Genomic DNA, 13303 nt, shown 5'->3' on the forward strand with positions numbered 1-13303 from the left:
AAACTCATCGCGGGGTTCAGCGCAGAAAATGCATTCATGATCTTTCAGTGTGTAGGAGAGAGCGGAGCACAACCCAACACTTTTTTTTAGCATAAAGCATAAGAAGCAAAGCACAACTATCTAAAACAGTTTTGAGATTAAAATAATTGTGAAAAAGTTAAAAAATAATAAACAGATGTGCCTCATTTTAAATAAACACTAAAAACCGAGATGACAAATTTACTTCAGTCAGAAATGTACTTTTGCAATGGTTAAATAAATGTTCAGCAATATCTTCAAAAGATTTTTGAACTTTGGCACATTTTTTCTCTATATAGAGATGATATGTCAAGGAAATATTGTGAAATTTTGTAAATCTTGTAGTGTTACAATTAACCCTGCGTTTGCGCCCTGCTCACCCCGTACATGTGAAATGCTTTTTACAGACTGATTCCCGAATGAAAACAGTGCCGAGTTCAAACAGACGATAGAAATGAATGAACATGGCCTACCTGAAACCGTTTTCGTAACATTTGAATTTTCCGCTGTATGCAATCTCATACAGAATACAGCGCATTGAAGTGAGCTAGTTTTTTCTCATTAATAATGCGGACCGATTGAGCCTTTTAATAATGACATTGCTCTGAGACCCTCACTGTTATTACAACTCATGCGCGCCCGCGCTTCAAAACACGCAATGCATGTTTTAAATCGCGGAATTAATTGCGATTCAAAAATCGCACTAAGGATATTGCAATTCGTAATTACTGTTGGTAGGCTATATCGTGCAGCCCTAGACTGAACTGTGTGAGTGTGTGTGTCATTGAAATGCAAATTTAGCTGCAGCCAAGTGACTTTGTGCGACCCACCTTGTTCCACTCTGCGACCCACAAGATTCTGGTTAAATATCCTTCTAAAACCTAAGTTGAGAGGATCTGATTGCTTAAAATTTGGCTTTAGATTGCTTTTGGTCTTGTGTAAATATTGTGTACAGTCCTGCACTACACTACACAGTGGTACACTACTTCACAGTGGACTACTAAGGCCTTGTCCACACTAATACGTTTTTTCTCCATTTTGGCCTTCCATCCACACTGAGACGGCGTTTTGTCAAAGAAAACCGAGCTTTTTGAAAATGCTGTCCAAAGTGGATATATTTGAAAACATCGTTTTCGCGTTGTAGTGTGGACTGTGAAAACGGAGGCTTTTGAAAACGATGACGCAAATTTAGTAATGTGACACATACTGTACCAATAGATATCTATGTTTATACCGGTATTGTGCCTGTTATGTGCTATTCACTTTCATACTATTGCTACAGATACTTTGTTACTTTGTACACTCATCACAGTCCTGCAAAGATGACAGAAAATTTACTCGCGATTGCTGTTTGTGGCAAAACATGAAGGCAGTTGCATTTTAGATCTGACATACAATCGTGAGTGAATGCGACCTGGACACTGAATGGTGAATGGTGAGATATTTTCCTAAATAAAATTATCCTGCCAGAAGAATTGCACGAAAACGTACAGTATCATGTCTGTTCCCTCTGGATCGTGTAGTAAAGCGAATTTAACGTTTTCTGGCGTTTCAGTGTGGATGAGAAACTTATGGAAAATGCTTGAAAACGCTAGTGTGGATGTAGACATGAATGTAAATTATTAATGAGAGATAGACACACAGCTGACAAACAAACACACATCTCTCTCTCTCACACACACACACACACACACACACTCACTTTGAAGACCAGCAGGATGAAGATCAGCAGAAGGATAATCTGAACACTGATAACAAACAGCTGTGAGAAGAGGTGTGCCAGCATGGTCTCCAGAGAACTTACGCCTTTAGAGAAACACACACAAAGAAACATATATTCACATACATCTATGAAATGCTTACCAGGTGTTTTTAAAACTATGCTGCTCATGTTTTTAGCTGCTGTGAGTGATCAGCTCCCCCTATTGGTAAATCTCTAAAACTGCTTGTTCATGAAGTCTTGATGAAAAGTAAGGGTTGAATTTAATAAATGTGCCCACTTATTCTAATCTAAAAGTTTAGAGCTAAACATTATTTGTGTAAATAGGCATCATTTCTCATTCTGCAGGACAGTTCTAAGTTTTGGGTTGTGAATGAGACAGCTCTTATTCACCTGGTTTGTGGGTGGTAAGGAAACAAGACAGGATTTTATGCTGAAATACTCCATTCAAAAGTGCCACGATTCTTTACTGAATTTATTCCTAAGTCAAATGATGGCCATCTGGTTGATGTGAGCTGTCTCACCTGCCACCCAGCACCTGTCCAGCAGCCCCTCCTTTCTCTCTAACACAAAGGACAGAGCGGTCAACCCCACTGCCAGGTAAAATGTGATGCTAAAAAGAGAAAGAAAAGAAGAGATAAATGATATTGGAAAGAGGTCCATCATGATGCAGTAGTATTATCCGACAGTGTAGTAATACATTTGAATGGCTGTAAGTGTGTGTGTGTGTATTAATGTTGTGATTGATATAATTAATGTCATACATGTGAATGTACTGCATGTGTGTTTACCTCAAAACAGCTCCTGGTGTCACAAAAGTTGTGAAATCTGTGTTCTTATTGCCATATATAGGTTCTTCAAACTATGAAACCACATGAAACAAGAAATAAGGAGGGTATTTTAAGAAAGGAAGAATAAAGCGAGATATAAAGAAGACAGATATATGAGAGGATAGTAGTAAAAGGCACTCAGAGAAAAAAAATTAGATAAAAGAGAAAAAGACAGAGATGAAGAGGGAAAAAAAAGACAATAAAATTACATAAAGAATATTGAGATCAAAGGTGTATGACTAATTCAAGCTTTGAAATTCCCCATTGATTAAGAACATCAGTGCTCTGTACTCACTTTTATAGGGACGGCCACCATGTATGACAAACTCCCCAGCTTTGTCTCGATAAAAGCCTTTTGAAAGATCAGAATAAGACAAGGAAAAACAGTTTCTTGTGTTCAAAGGATGGGAAAAAACTTAAATGTGCATCTTTAATACTAACCTCAAAGGCCTCATGAAGTTTTTTCTGCAGCATCAGGGCAATTTGTCGGTCTGAAATGTTGATGAGCACAAATGTTATACTGAAATAGAGTTTAATGGCTTAACTCAAAATTGTTTATCTAACCACATAATATATGTAATACAAAAAATCTAAATTGATTAATTAAAAACATGTAAAATAGAAGCTAATAATGGTCTCAGACATTTGAATCCCACTTTATTTCCAAAGATTCATGCAAAATTCACTGCAAATCAGTTCAACAGAGATTCAATTCAGCCACAGCCATAAAGGCTCTCAAGACATAAAGGGCACCCTCTTGTGGCAGCAATATTAGGTCAAGTGAAATCAAAAGCTAAGTAATATTGATTGGACTAAAAGTGAATAAAAACTCACTGGTCAGATCCAGCCAAACATGTACTGATCCTCCTTCAACCACATCTCTAGAGACTCTGGGCTGCAGCATCCTGCACACACACACAAAAAAATAAGCATACATTTAAACATAATTTTACTCATTTACCATTTAAAGCCACAGCTGTTACGTCTAACATGGGTCATGTTTAAACCAAATAAGAAAAATATAAATGTGTGATATTCAAAAAGCTCCAGTCAGGACAGTGATGCACAAAACATGACACATATGGAAAGACTAACACAGAAAGGCAGGACAGACCTGCTTTTCTTCACCTTAAAAACACTGTGATTCACTGCTTTTAGCCTCTTCCAACACTCTCCCCATCAGTCGCTCTGCTACAGTCATTCTCACCTGACACGTCATGTTGTTTACATGAATGCTTGCGTTTTTTAGGCTGAAGGGAAAACACCTCAGGTAGTTGATGACGTAATCAGGCCTAATGTTTAATGTAAGATGGGAAAACGTTCACATGCAGTCATTATTTGCCCATCATATTGGTATGTACTTGTGTTTGTGTGTGTGAACACACAGGGCTGGTGTGTGTAGGTGTGTGCAGTGATGCAGTCGAGTGTTTCTGACTATGAGGCAGGTGTTTGTGTTATGTGTATGATATTTGAGTGTGCATGATTAGCTGATGTAAGTGAACCCTTAATACGAGGGATGGGTCTAATATTGCATTAAGAACATCTATGACACCTTAAGAAGATGCAGAAAAATCATCACCATGAGTTCATTTGAAGTCGCCCTCTAAAGAACAAAAAAGAGGCTGGACAAAAATAGATCTACTTGCCTGTTGGTTAACAATAGAGTTTATTGGTTAAAATAGAAGTTGTAAATGAACTGGCCGAACAAGTCGCATGGTCCAAATTTTTGTTTTTATAAACATGCACGATCAAATGACAGCTTATTTGACAGAACAAACAAGTGACTTACTCAAGGTGAGTTTTACGATCAGGATTATGAAATTTAGCTGACATTCTTTGGTCACAACATCAAAGCAAAACATGTTCTTTCAGGTCATTTTCATAAACTTTTTACACAATGGAGCTCACCTTTTGGTTAGATAGCTGGTGAAATTCTCCCCAAACTCTATGACACCCCAGTATTCCCCATTATAGATACCAGCAAAAGCTTCAGAATGAGACAAGCTCACCTGCAGAAAGGAAACAGGAAACTGTATTTTGATCTAGAAATGAACACTGAAAATGTACAGTTTTTTCTCTTGACTATTTATAAAGTTGTTTTTGTTTCTCCGATTTGTTGAAGTGAAATCAAGAAAAGAGGAAGTGAGAGAATAAGAGTCCGTCTGTCTCTAATTTCTATTGTACTCTTTTTATTTTATATATTCTTTTTTAAAGAATAAAAAAGAAGATATAATATTGTCAAAAGACAATTTTAGTACCATTTACACAGGATCTTTATTTTGTAAATTTTATGTTTACCTTGTATACACTTGTGTTGTCGAGGAAGGACAGTAGTGATCTACTATAGGCACTGGGACTGGTTTCATTATTGACCACTGCCACATCAATGCCTTTGGGGTCTCCACCAATACACAAGCACATCAGACAGATCTGAATTACAGGCAACAAGAACTGGAAACAAATGGACCTGAGTACAAACCAGAGGAACGTACACAAAACTTTGTTTTGAGTTAAAATGCTTTGATTATCAGAAACCTGCACAGTGCAAGAGATTGTTTGTGAAGGACAACAGTAAGATATTTAAGTACATTTAAGAAAGTGGTTATTACGTTTAATTCCATTTTTACTGCAGTCATCCATTTATTCAGTTTGCTTAATAATACGAAATAATATAAAAAAATTAAATAAAATAAAAAACTTCACAGTAAAAATCACAGTCAGTCCAAAGGGTCCATAAATACTTTAAGACATCAATACCCTGGCATTCTCCTCATTCGAACAATCGTCTTGATCATCAGCGCTGCAATGTTACGCCATTTTGGTATGGTGTGTCTAGCTCGCACTTTCCAGTCAGCTGTAGAGACACAAGAACATTTCAACTGCAAGCATCACAGTCTCAACGGTGATCAAAAGCTGTTATTCTAAATACATATTTTTAGGTACATTTATGAAACCAGTGCCATTTTATGTCAATACAAAAGTGAATTTCTATTTCAGTTTTAGTTTAACTTTTGCATGCAGTATTTTAGAGCAAGTGAATTTCTCCCTCTTTGTTGTACCTTTATATTTGGGTATGTCCTCTGGTGCGCTCTTTCTCAGTATGGGCTCTCTGCTCTCATCTCTCATACTGTCTGGAGATGGGCTGCTGTCCAGCGGACGGCCCTGAGGACTCTGTTTGGAGCCCATCTGATCAGAGTCCTCACAAAGTTGCAAGAACGCACTCTCTAATGTCTAATGCACAAACATAGATGCATTTGAAAGGTTAAATTAACCAAATAAAAAAATTTTAAAAAATAAACCATTTTGCATGTACGGTACATGCATATGAGATATGTGCGTGTTTGTGTGCACTTACTGCTGCATTGTGTTGCTTCATAACAGCATCCGGGGGACCTTCAGCTAATAATCGACCATTCCTCATCAAACCCACCTAAAGAGACAGAAAAAACACTGTTTTTATTGCTCATGTTGCTCTTTTATAGCTTAGAAGACCTAATGGTATAATGGTTTAAAGGAATAGTTCACCCAAAAATGAAAATGTACTCATCCTCAGGCCATCCAAGATGTTGATGAGTTTGTTTCTTTATCAGAACTGATTTGGAGAAATGTAGCATTACATCACTTGCTCACCAATACATCCTCTGCGGTGAATGGGTGCCTCAGAATGAGAGTCCAAACAGCTGATAAAAACAACATAATAATCCACAAATAGTCTACATGCCACCAGTCCATCAATTTATATGTTGTGAAGTGAAAAGCTGTGTGTTTGTAAGAAACAAATCCATCAGTAAGGCAGTTTAACTTTAAACCGTCGCTTCTGGCCAAAACATGATGGATTGGAGTTGTGCTGTGGATTATTGTGATGTTTTTATCAGCTCTTTGAACTGTCATTTTGACGGCACCCATACACTGCAGAAAATCCACTGGTGAGCAAGTGATGTAAGTGATGCTACATTTCTCCAAATCTGTTCTGATGAAGAAAAAAAAACTCATTTACATCTTGGATGGCCTGAGGGTGAGGACATTTTCAGCTAATTTTCATTTTTTGGGTGAACTATTACTAGTTATTCATTCACGTATAAATCAGTCTAAGATAATTTCACTTACAAATTTCCTCAAGGAGAAATAAAAATAGAAATAAATTAAACAATTGTTGACTTGAAGCAGGAGCAGAGCTATAATTTAATGTGGACAGCATTGCTCACATGATTTGGTCTTGTAGAAATTTGAGGAAAGATATTCGAGTACATTTTGAGACCTCTGACTTGGCAAACGTGAGCACAGTTTGTAACAATCTTTTGAAACTCCAAAGACACATGTGAGATTACCAAGGTCTGTTTTTCGGAGAAGCTGAAAACTGAAGCAAAAGTAAGTCTAAGAGAAACAACAGAGATCTCATTACCTACGAGTAGAGAATGATGGCAGACAGAGAAAGGAGTGCGTAGTATTGTTGTTTAAGGAATGCTTCTCATTTTTAGAAATTCATGTCACTGTTCTGGGTCGGTGAGTGTACTGTAAATAAGCATGTTGTGATTGTGTCTTTGGTGTCACTCTGTGTCGTTTGTGCATGTGACTCAAGAGTAATATATCAACAGGATGTAGCAACTGTCTGGTTGACGTTATACAGTCAGACAAAATTATGCGCAACTTTGAACACAACCGACATCATGCCCTCAAGACAAACAGAAATAAAATTAAACAATAGAGTCAGTTGACTTAAATCTTTCCCAATTCTACAGCCGGAATCTCTCGTCTGATGTATACCAGTGCCTTTTTTGACACAATATACAGTAATATACCCTAATTATTGCATGAAATAAGTTATCATGTAAAAATAATACCAATACCATGAAACAGTCTAGTCAAAACTCTAAAACCCCAGCATTTATTTTTAAAGAAAATGTCTGCTAATTCAAAAATAAAAGCTCACCTGTACTTTTTTGCCAAAAGCTAGTTTTAAAGTTATGCAATAGGCCACAGTACAAAGTACATTTGGAAAATGAGTCACAACTATAATAAGGGATTACAGAAACAAATCTGTATGAGTAATGAGTTGAGTAGGCTGTCCAAGAAACACACACCCACACCAGAAATCTAAGAATGACTCTATTAAATCATGCACTTCTGTTCTATAGCTTTACATTTAAACTGAGCATCTTTATATTTTAACAAGAGTGGGAGTGAATTCTGGTACAGGTTTGTGGTCAGAACAGGAAGGTATCTTACCGTATTGGCTTGTCTGGCTTCCTCAATGTAATGTGTTGTAATAATGACAGAAACCTGTCCTCCTCTTACAATGTCTACCAGGTGCTGCCATATCCTGTAGAAGTGGAAAATTTGTTGCATGAGTGCTGTGCTTTTTATGGAACTTTTGTCTTTATGGGCATGTTTACACCTGGTCATTTCATGCGTTTTCGCTGATCGGATATCTGATTTGTTCAAACGTTTCCATTTACACTTGGCGACATAAATGTGTCGTCGCAAAACGGATATAAATTCGATCTTCAATTCCCGCGCTATATTTAAATTTAAAGTTCACGTCAACGAAATCAAAAGATAAGCGCTGCATTTGATTAATTATCAGCTCATTTCAAGATCAAAGCCCGCAATAGGAGACCTTTGGGACTGTTTACACCTGGTCACTTCATGCGTTTTTTCTGATCGGATAGCTATCGTGAAAAGACCATGTGTAAATGCCCTCCGAAACGCATTCGAGACGGATATAAATCCGATCGCTCAAACCACTTCAGGAGGTGGTCTGGGCCGCATTCCAGACGAAACTGGACAAGTGTAAATGCATCTGGTTGTTGAAACCACATAGGCCTATGTACATTTTTCTCCTCCCAAAATGTTAAAATAATAAACGTGTGAGAGCGTGTTATAGGCTATATGACATTATAGTCAGATATGACAGCGCTAATGCAACACGCATTGCCGCGGACGAGTAGCTTGAGCATCTATCTCTTCAGCAAGCCGACGCGCAAACTGCCGCGAATGAAACTGAAAGTAAGACGCAGACGGTCAACACAAACATCTTCATTAAAAGTAGTGTGACTAACCTATCTTTCCAGTTCTGATGCCGCGCGCTCTCCTATAGCGGGCTTTGATCTTGAAATGAACTAATAATTAATAAAATGCAGCGCTTATCTTTTTATTTCGTGACGTGAACTCCGTTAAATTTAAATATAGCGCGGGAATTGAAGATCGGATTTATATCCGTTTTGCGACACATTTATGTGGCCAAGTGTAAATGGAAACGTTTTAACAAATCAGATATCAGATCAGCAAAAACGCATGAAATGACCAGGTGTAAATAGGCCACTATGAGATTTACACGTTTGCATTTGGCTGATGCTTTTATCTAAAGCAGCCTACCTTTAGTGCATATACTTATTAATAATACAAACATTCCTTGGGAATTAAACCTATGAATCCACAAGTGGCATGGGATAACACAACCCGTTATAAAGTGGAAAGTGTCAGGACACAGAGGGGGAGAAAAATGATCAGGAAATAAAATCAGGTGATTTTTGAGCCCAAATTCCTTTGACAACAATAAGTCATGAACACTTTTATGTCATAAAAATTGCAATGATTTACGCCACCTTTGAAATGTTTGGGGTCAGTAAGATTTAAAAAAAAGAAAGAAAGAAAGAAAGAAATTAACACTTTTTTAGCAAGGACTTAAATTAATGAAAAGTGACAGTAAAGACATTTATATTACAAAATATTTCTGTTTCAAATAAATGCTGTTCTTTTTATCTTTCAATTGATCAAAGAATTTAGAAAAAACATATATTTCCATTAATATTTCTTTTTATCAACATTTATAATAATTAGAAATGTTTCCTGAGCACCAAATCAGCATATTAGAATGAGTTCTGAAGGTTCATTTGACACTGAAGATTGACAAGCTATTTCAAATTGTAATATTTCACAATATTTCAGTTTTTACTTTATTTTTGATAAATAAATGTAACCTTGGTGAGCATATCTTACTGACCCCAAACTTTAGAACAGTAGTGTGTATGTGGTCTGGTCAATTAACATTCTTAGCATATACACAATGCATAGGTTAGTGTCTTAAAAAGCAAAGCACCCCAAAATGGTTCAAGGCTTAGACAGGCTTGGCCCATAGTCTGTTATGTAAAAGGATTTCAGCAGGGTTCAACGGGGTCTGACTGGAACCTATGTGATCTCAGCATAAAAATGAATTAATTTAACCTAAAAATTAAATATAGAAATGCAGAAAACATTAAAAAATGTGTTTCTCTGGATATTAGCTTTTCTAAACAATAAAACATTCTGAAGTAATAAAACCACCAATAACAGAGGGCTGTGGTTAAAAATAATATATTTCTAGTTTTCACATACCTGCATCTATGTTCTGCTTAGTAAATGCTGCATCATATGCAAAACTGTGACACAGTGACCCTCTTTTAACCCATACAGACTCCTTTCATGAATATTGCTCCTTCTACATGTTCTTTACTTCCTTTTGTTCATGAATTACTCAAACTCAAGAATAAATGAAGATTGCCACTGAGAACTTACAGCATAAAGCTTATTTTCTTGAAAAGTTTATAATGAGTTGGAATCTTGAGCCTATAGAAGGCAGGATAATCTTCAGCAAGCCACATACTCAAGATGCTCTCACATGGAAAGATCAAACAAAGGCATGCAAAAGAGTCCACTGTGATTTGTTTGCCCATTATGCATTGTGAAGGATCTTCATACTACCAATTCACTGAGGCAAATCTTTGAAAAGGCCACTTGAATAATTATAGTACGAACAAGTGAATAAGTTCACAAGATACTAGGAAAGCCTTTAACTTAAGAGGAAAGTAACTGCACAGTTATGAATGTAAGCTAAAATGTTAAGCTGAGATGTCTGAGAGAGAGAGAGAGCGAGAGAGAGAGAGAGAGAGAAAGAGAAAGGAGTGGTGCAGGGCAAAAACCTCATGCTTTTAGAATGCAGAACAAGGTTCATCCACAAACACATATACAGGACAGACAGACTGGTAGTGCTGGTAGTAGTATGGGTGCATTAGAAGGTTAATAAAGGTAATGGGAAGACGCGATGGAAGGTAAAGACGGACGAATACTGGAGATAGAGGTACGTTGTGCATACTTGGCCCGTAAAACAGGGTCCACTCCTACAGTGGGCTCATCCAGGATCAGAAGTTGTGGGTTCTGAAGCAGAGCAGCTCCAAGTGAGACACGCCGCCGCTGGCCTCCACTGAACAAAGCGAATAAAAATGTACAGAAATAATCAGTTATGAACTTTCATCAAATAAATTAATAATTAAAAAATACATAAATTAACCCAATGTTTTATTTGCCAAATGTGTAACAACATTGCAGACTGTGGAAGACCATTTTCACTACTGAACAAAAAAGGTCCAGAATTGCAAGATATAAACTCAGAATTGTGAGATTTTTTTCAGGCTTTCAAAGACACCTGTATTTGCTGATGAAATGAAATTTGAATCTTTCTACAAGCTTCAGTTTATAGTAAATATTTAAATAAATTATTAAAGGAAATAAGTAAACACAAAAAATACATTAAAAATGGTAATATATAAAAAAAATAAGTAGTATAGATAAGCAAAGAACAGTTTGCAATATAAAATATAAGCAATCAAAAATATGCTAAGTCTTCTAGTTTTCTATAGATTTTATTTAGCTAATACTGAAGTGTGGCGCAATGGACTGTATATTAGTGTTCACTCTAAAAGCAAAATCAGTTTAATTTACTTTTTAGAAACAATATTTGGCACAGGAAATGCTTCTAATTACTAACAAATTTAGCAGTCAACTATTACACTAAAATACAAAAAAAAAGAACATTAATTATTTAAAGGGGTCATATGATGTTGCTAAAAAGAACATTATTTGGTGTATTTGGTGTAATGCAATGTGTTTATGCGGTTTAAGGTTCAAAAAACACATTATTTTCCACATCATGTACATTATCGTTTCTCCTCTATCTATCGCCTTTCTGAAACGATTTTTACAAAGCTCATCGGTCTGAAAAAGCGAGGTGTGCTCTGATTGGCCAGCTATCCAATGCGTTGTGATTGGCCGAATACCTCAAGCATGTATGTGGGGGTGTGTTAGAACGAGCCGTTTTAGGTATGCGTGGTTGACTCTTAACTTTTATAAAGAATATCTCTTTGGATTTGAGACTTTAGTCTTTGCAACTTTACAGATCTTCTTTATGCACCAAGAGCTTGTAACACTCCAAAGAGAAAGGAAAAATTGAAATCGCATCATATGACCCCTTTAAATTAATCAAATGATCATTAGAGAATCACAAGGTATCTCAAGACTTACCACAAATCCACTAACCTAAGCTAACTTAACTAACCCAACCTGTTAAAGAGAAATTGACCTTAATGTGATCTTTAAGAACTACAGGGCCATTGTCTTACTTTTCAGATGGATGAGCCCTGCCTAGAGCCAGCTCATCACTGTAAAAACAAAACCAGACAGACTACATCTAGAGGACGGCAGGACACAAGATGCCTTTCTGCACAGAAATAAAAGTCTCATGATTCACATTCCTTGGCCTTTGAGAAAGACAATCTCCTCTGTGTAGACAGGCACTTTGTTTCATTATAAAATAATAATAATAATAATCATATTAATAAAAATAATAAACCTTATTTCCTACAAACAGTGCACACACAACAGTCATAAATAGCACTTGGGAATCTGTCACTTCATCTGCCAATATGACCTCTATGTCAGATAGCAAACAAATCATGTCAATGATCGTTGTCAATTAATCATTAAACAGATCTTTTAGATTCCCTCAGCAGTCCATATAAAACCCACTGTAGTCACATGACCATTTGACCCCTAAGGCCCCAATAGAGGAAGTGAGAGAACTTTCAGAGCAGAGCGGCCAGATAAACGGACACAGGTTTTCCCAAATGTTTTGAATGCTTGATGTCATTAGGGAAGCTCTTATGAGAACGCTGCTGTCAGAAGAGTCTACAAAGAAAACTGGGTCACACATGATGCCTCCTTTTGTTTTATCCTCCTCTCTTTATCTTTCAGAATTCTGTCATCATTTACTCAGCCTCATTTTGTTTCATGCCTTTCATTCCAAACCTCCAAAATACGATTTCCTTTCTTCAGTGAAACACAAAAATTAAATTTCTGTCAGTTTCTCACAAATAGCTATTGTAACACTCTGGCAGGGGCGTAGATTACGCGGGGGACGCGGGGGACGTGTCCCCCGCACTTTTTCGGGCAAGTGTGTTCGCATAGAGGTTTTCAAGAGCCGGTGTGAATAAATATAGATTTAAATTCAAAGAGACAGGATAGTCTGTGCATGAGCTGATGTTTTATTCGGACCCAGAATAAGGCGAGATGAACATCGCGGAGCGCTAAACACTCCATGCAGTGTATGTTTCATTCATACTCGAAGCCGGAAGACGCTCTCGCGCAGAAAGTTGTATGAGGAAATTCCTAATATGGACAAAAGCGTCCAGCTATCGCTGTATGAAAACAGTTGTTTTCAGAAAAACAGAAACGTTTGGAAACATGAAGACAAACATACGACTGCGACAATATTGGTTTTTTGTGTTTGTCAAGTCATCTCCAGGTAATAAATAAAGTATATGAACAATGCAGTATGCAGTACAAATATTTTTACAAGGCTATTTCAAATAACTGTTTTCTATTTGAATATATTTTAAAATGTAATTTATAGTGATTTCAAAGC

The 13303-nt window shown here is 36.8% G+C and overlaps 1 protein-coding gene across 1 annotated transcript in view; it reads right to left on the minus strand.

Moving 5' to 3' along the window:
* The window catches only part of LOC107720922 (ABC transporter G family member 20-like), a 26675-nt gene that overhangs the window by 5654 nt on the left and 7718 nt on the right, over positions 1-13303 (minus strand). Inside the window, exons 5-17 of the mRNA XM_016528757.1 lie at positions 10700-10807; positions 7795-7888; positions 5924-5998; positions 5628-5799; positions 5326-5422; positions 4867-5035; positions 4477-4577; positions 3403-3473; positions 3010-3059; positions 2864-2920; positions 2530-2600; positions 2263-2351; positions 1721-1824 (exon numbers count right to left, since the gene is read on the minus strand). Coding sequence (XP_016384243.1) covers positions 1721-1824; positions 2263-2351; positions 2530-2600; positions 2864-2920; positions 3010-3059; positions 3403-3473; positions 4477-4577; positions 4867-5035; positions 5326-5422; positions 5628-5799; positions 5924-5998; positions 7795-7888; positions 10700-10807 — 1258 coding nt within the window. The remainder of the gene's footprint in view (positions 1-1720; positions 1825-2262; positions 2352-2529; positions 2601-2863; positions 2921-3009; positions 3060-3402; positions 3474-4476; positions 4578-4866; positions 5036-5325; positions 5423-5627; positions 5800-5923; positions 5999-7794; positions 7889-10699; positions 10808-13303) is intronic.

The sequence above is a fragment of the Sinocyclocheilus rhinocerous genome, unplaced genomic scaffold (genome assembly GCF_001515625.1).
Source record: "Sinocyclocheilus rhinocerous isolate Xijiao unplaced genomic scaffold, SAMN03320098_v1.1 scaffold432, whole genome shotgun sequence".
NCBI lineage: Eukaryota > Metazoa > Chordata > Actinopteri > Cypriniformes > Cyprinidae > Sinocyclocheilus > Sinocyclocheilus rhinocerous.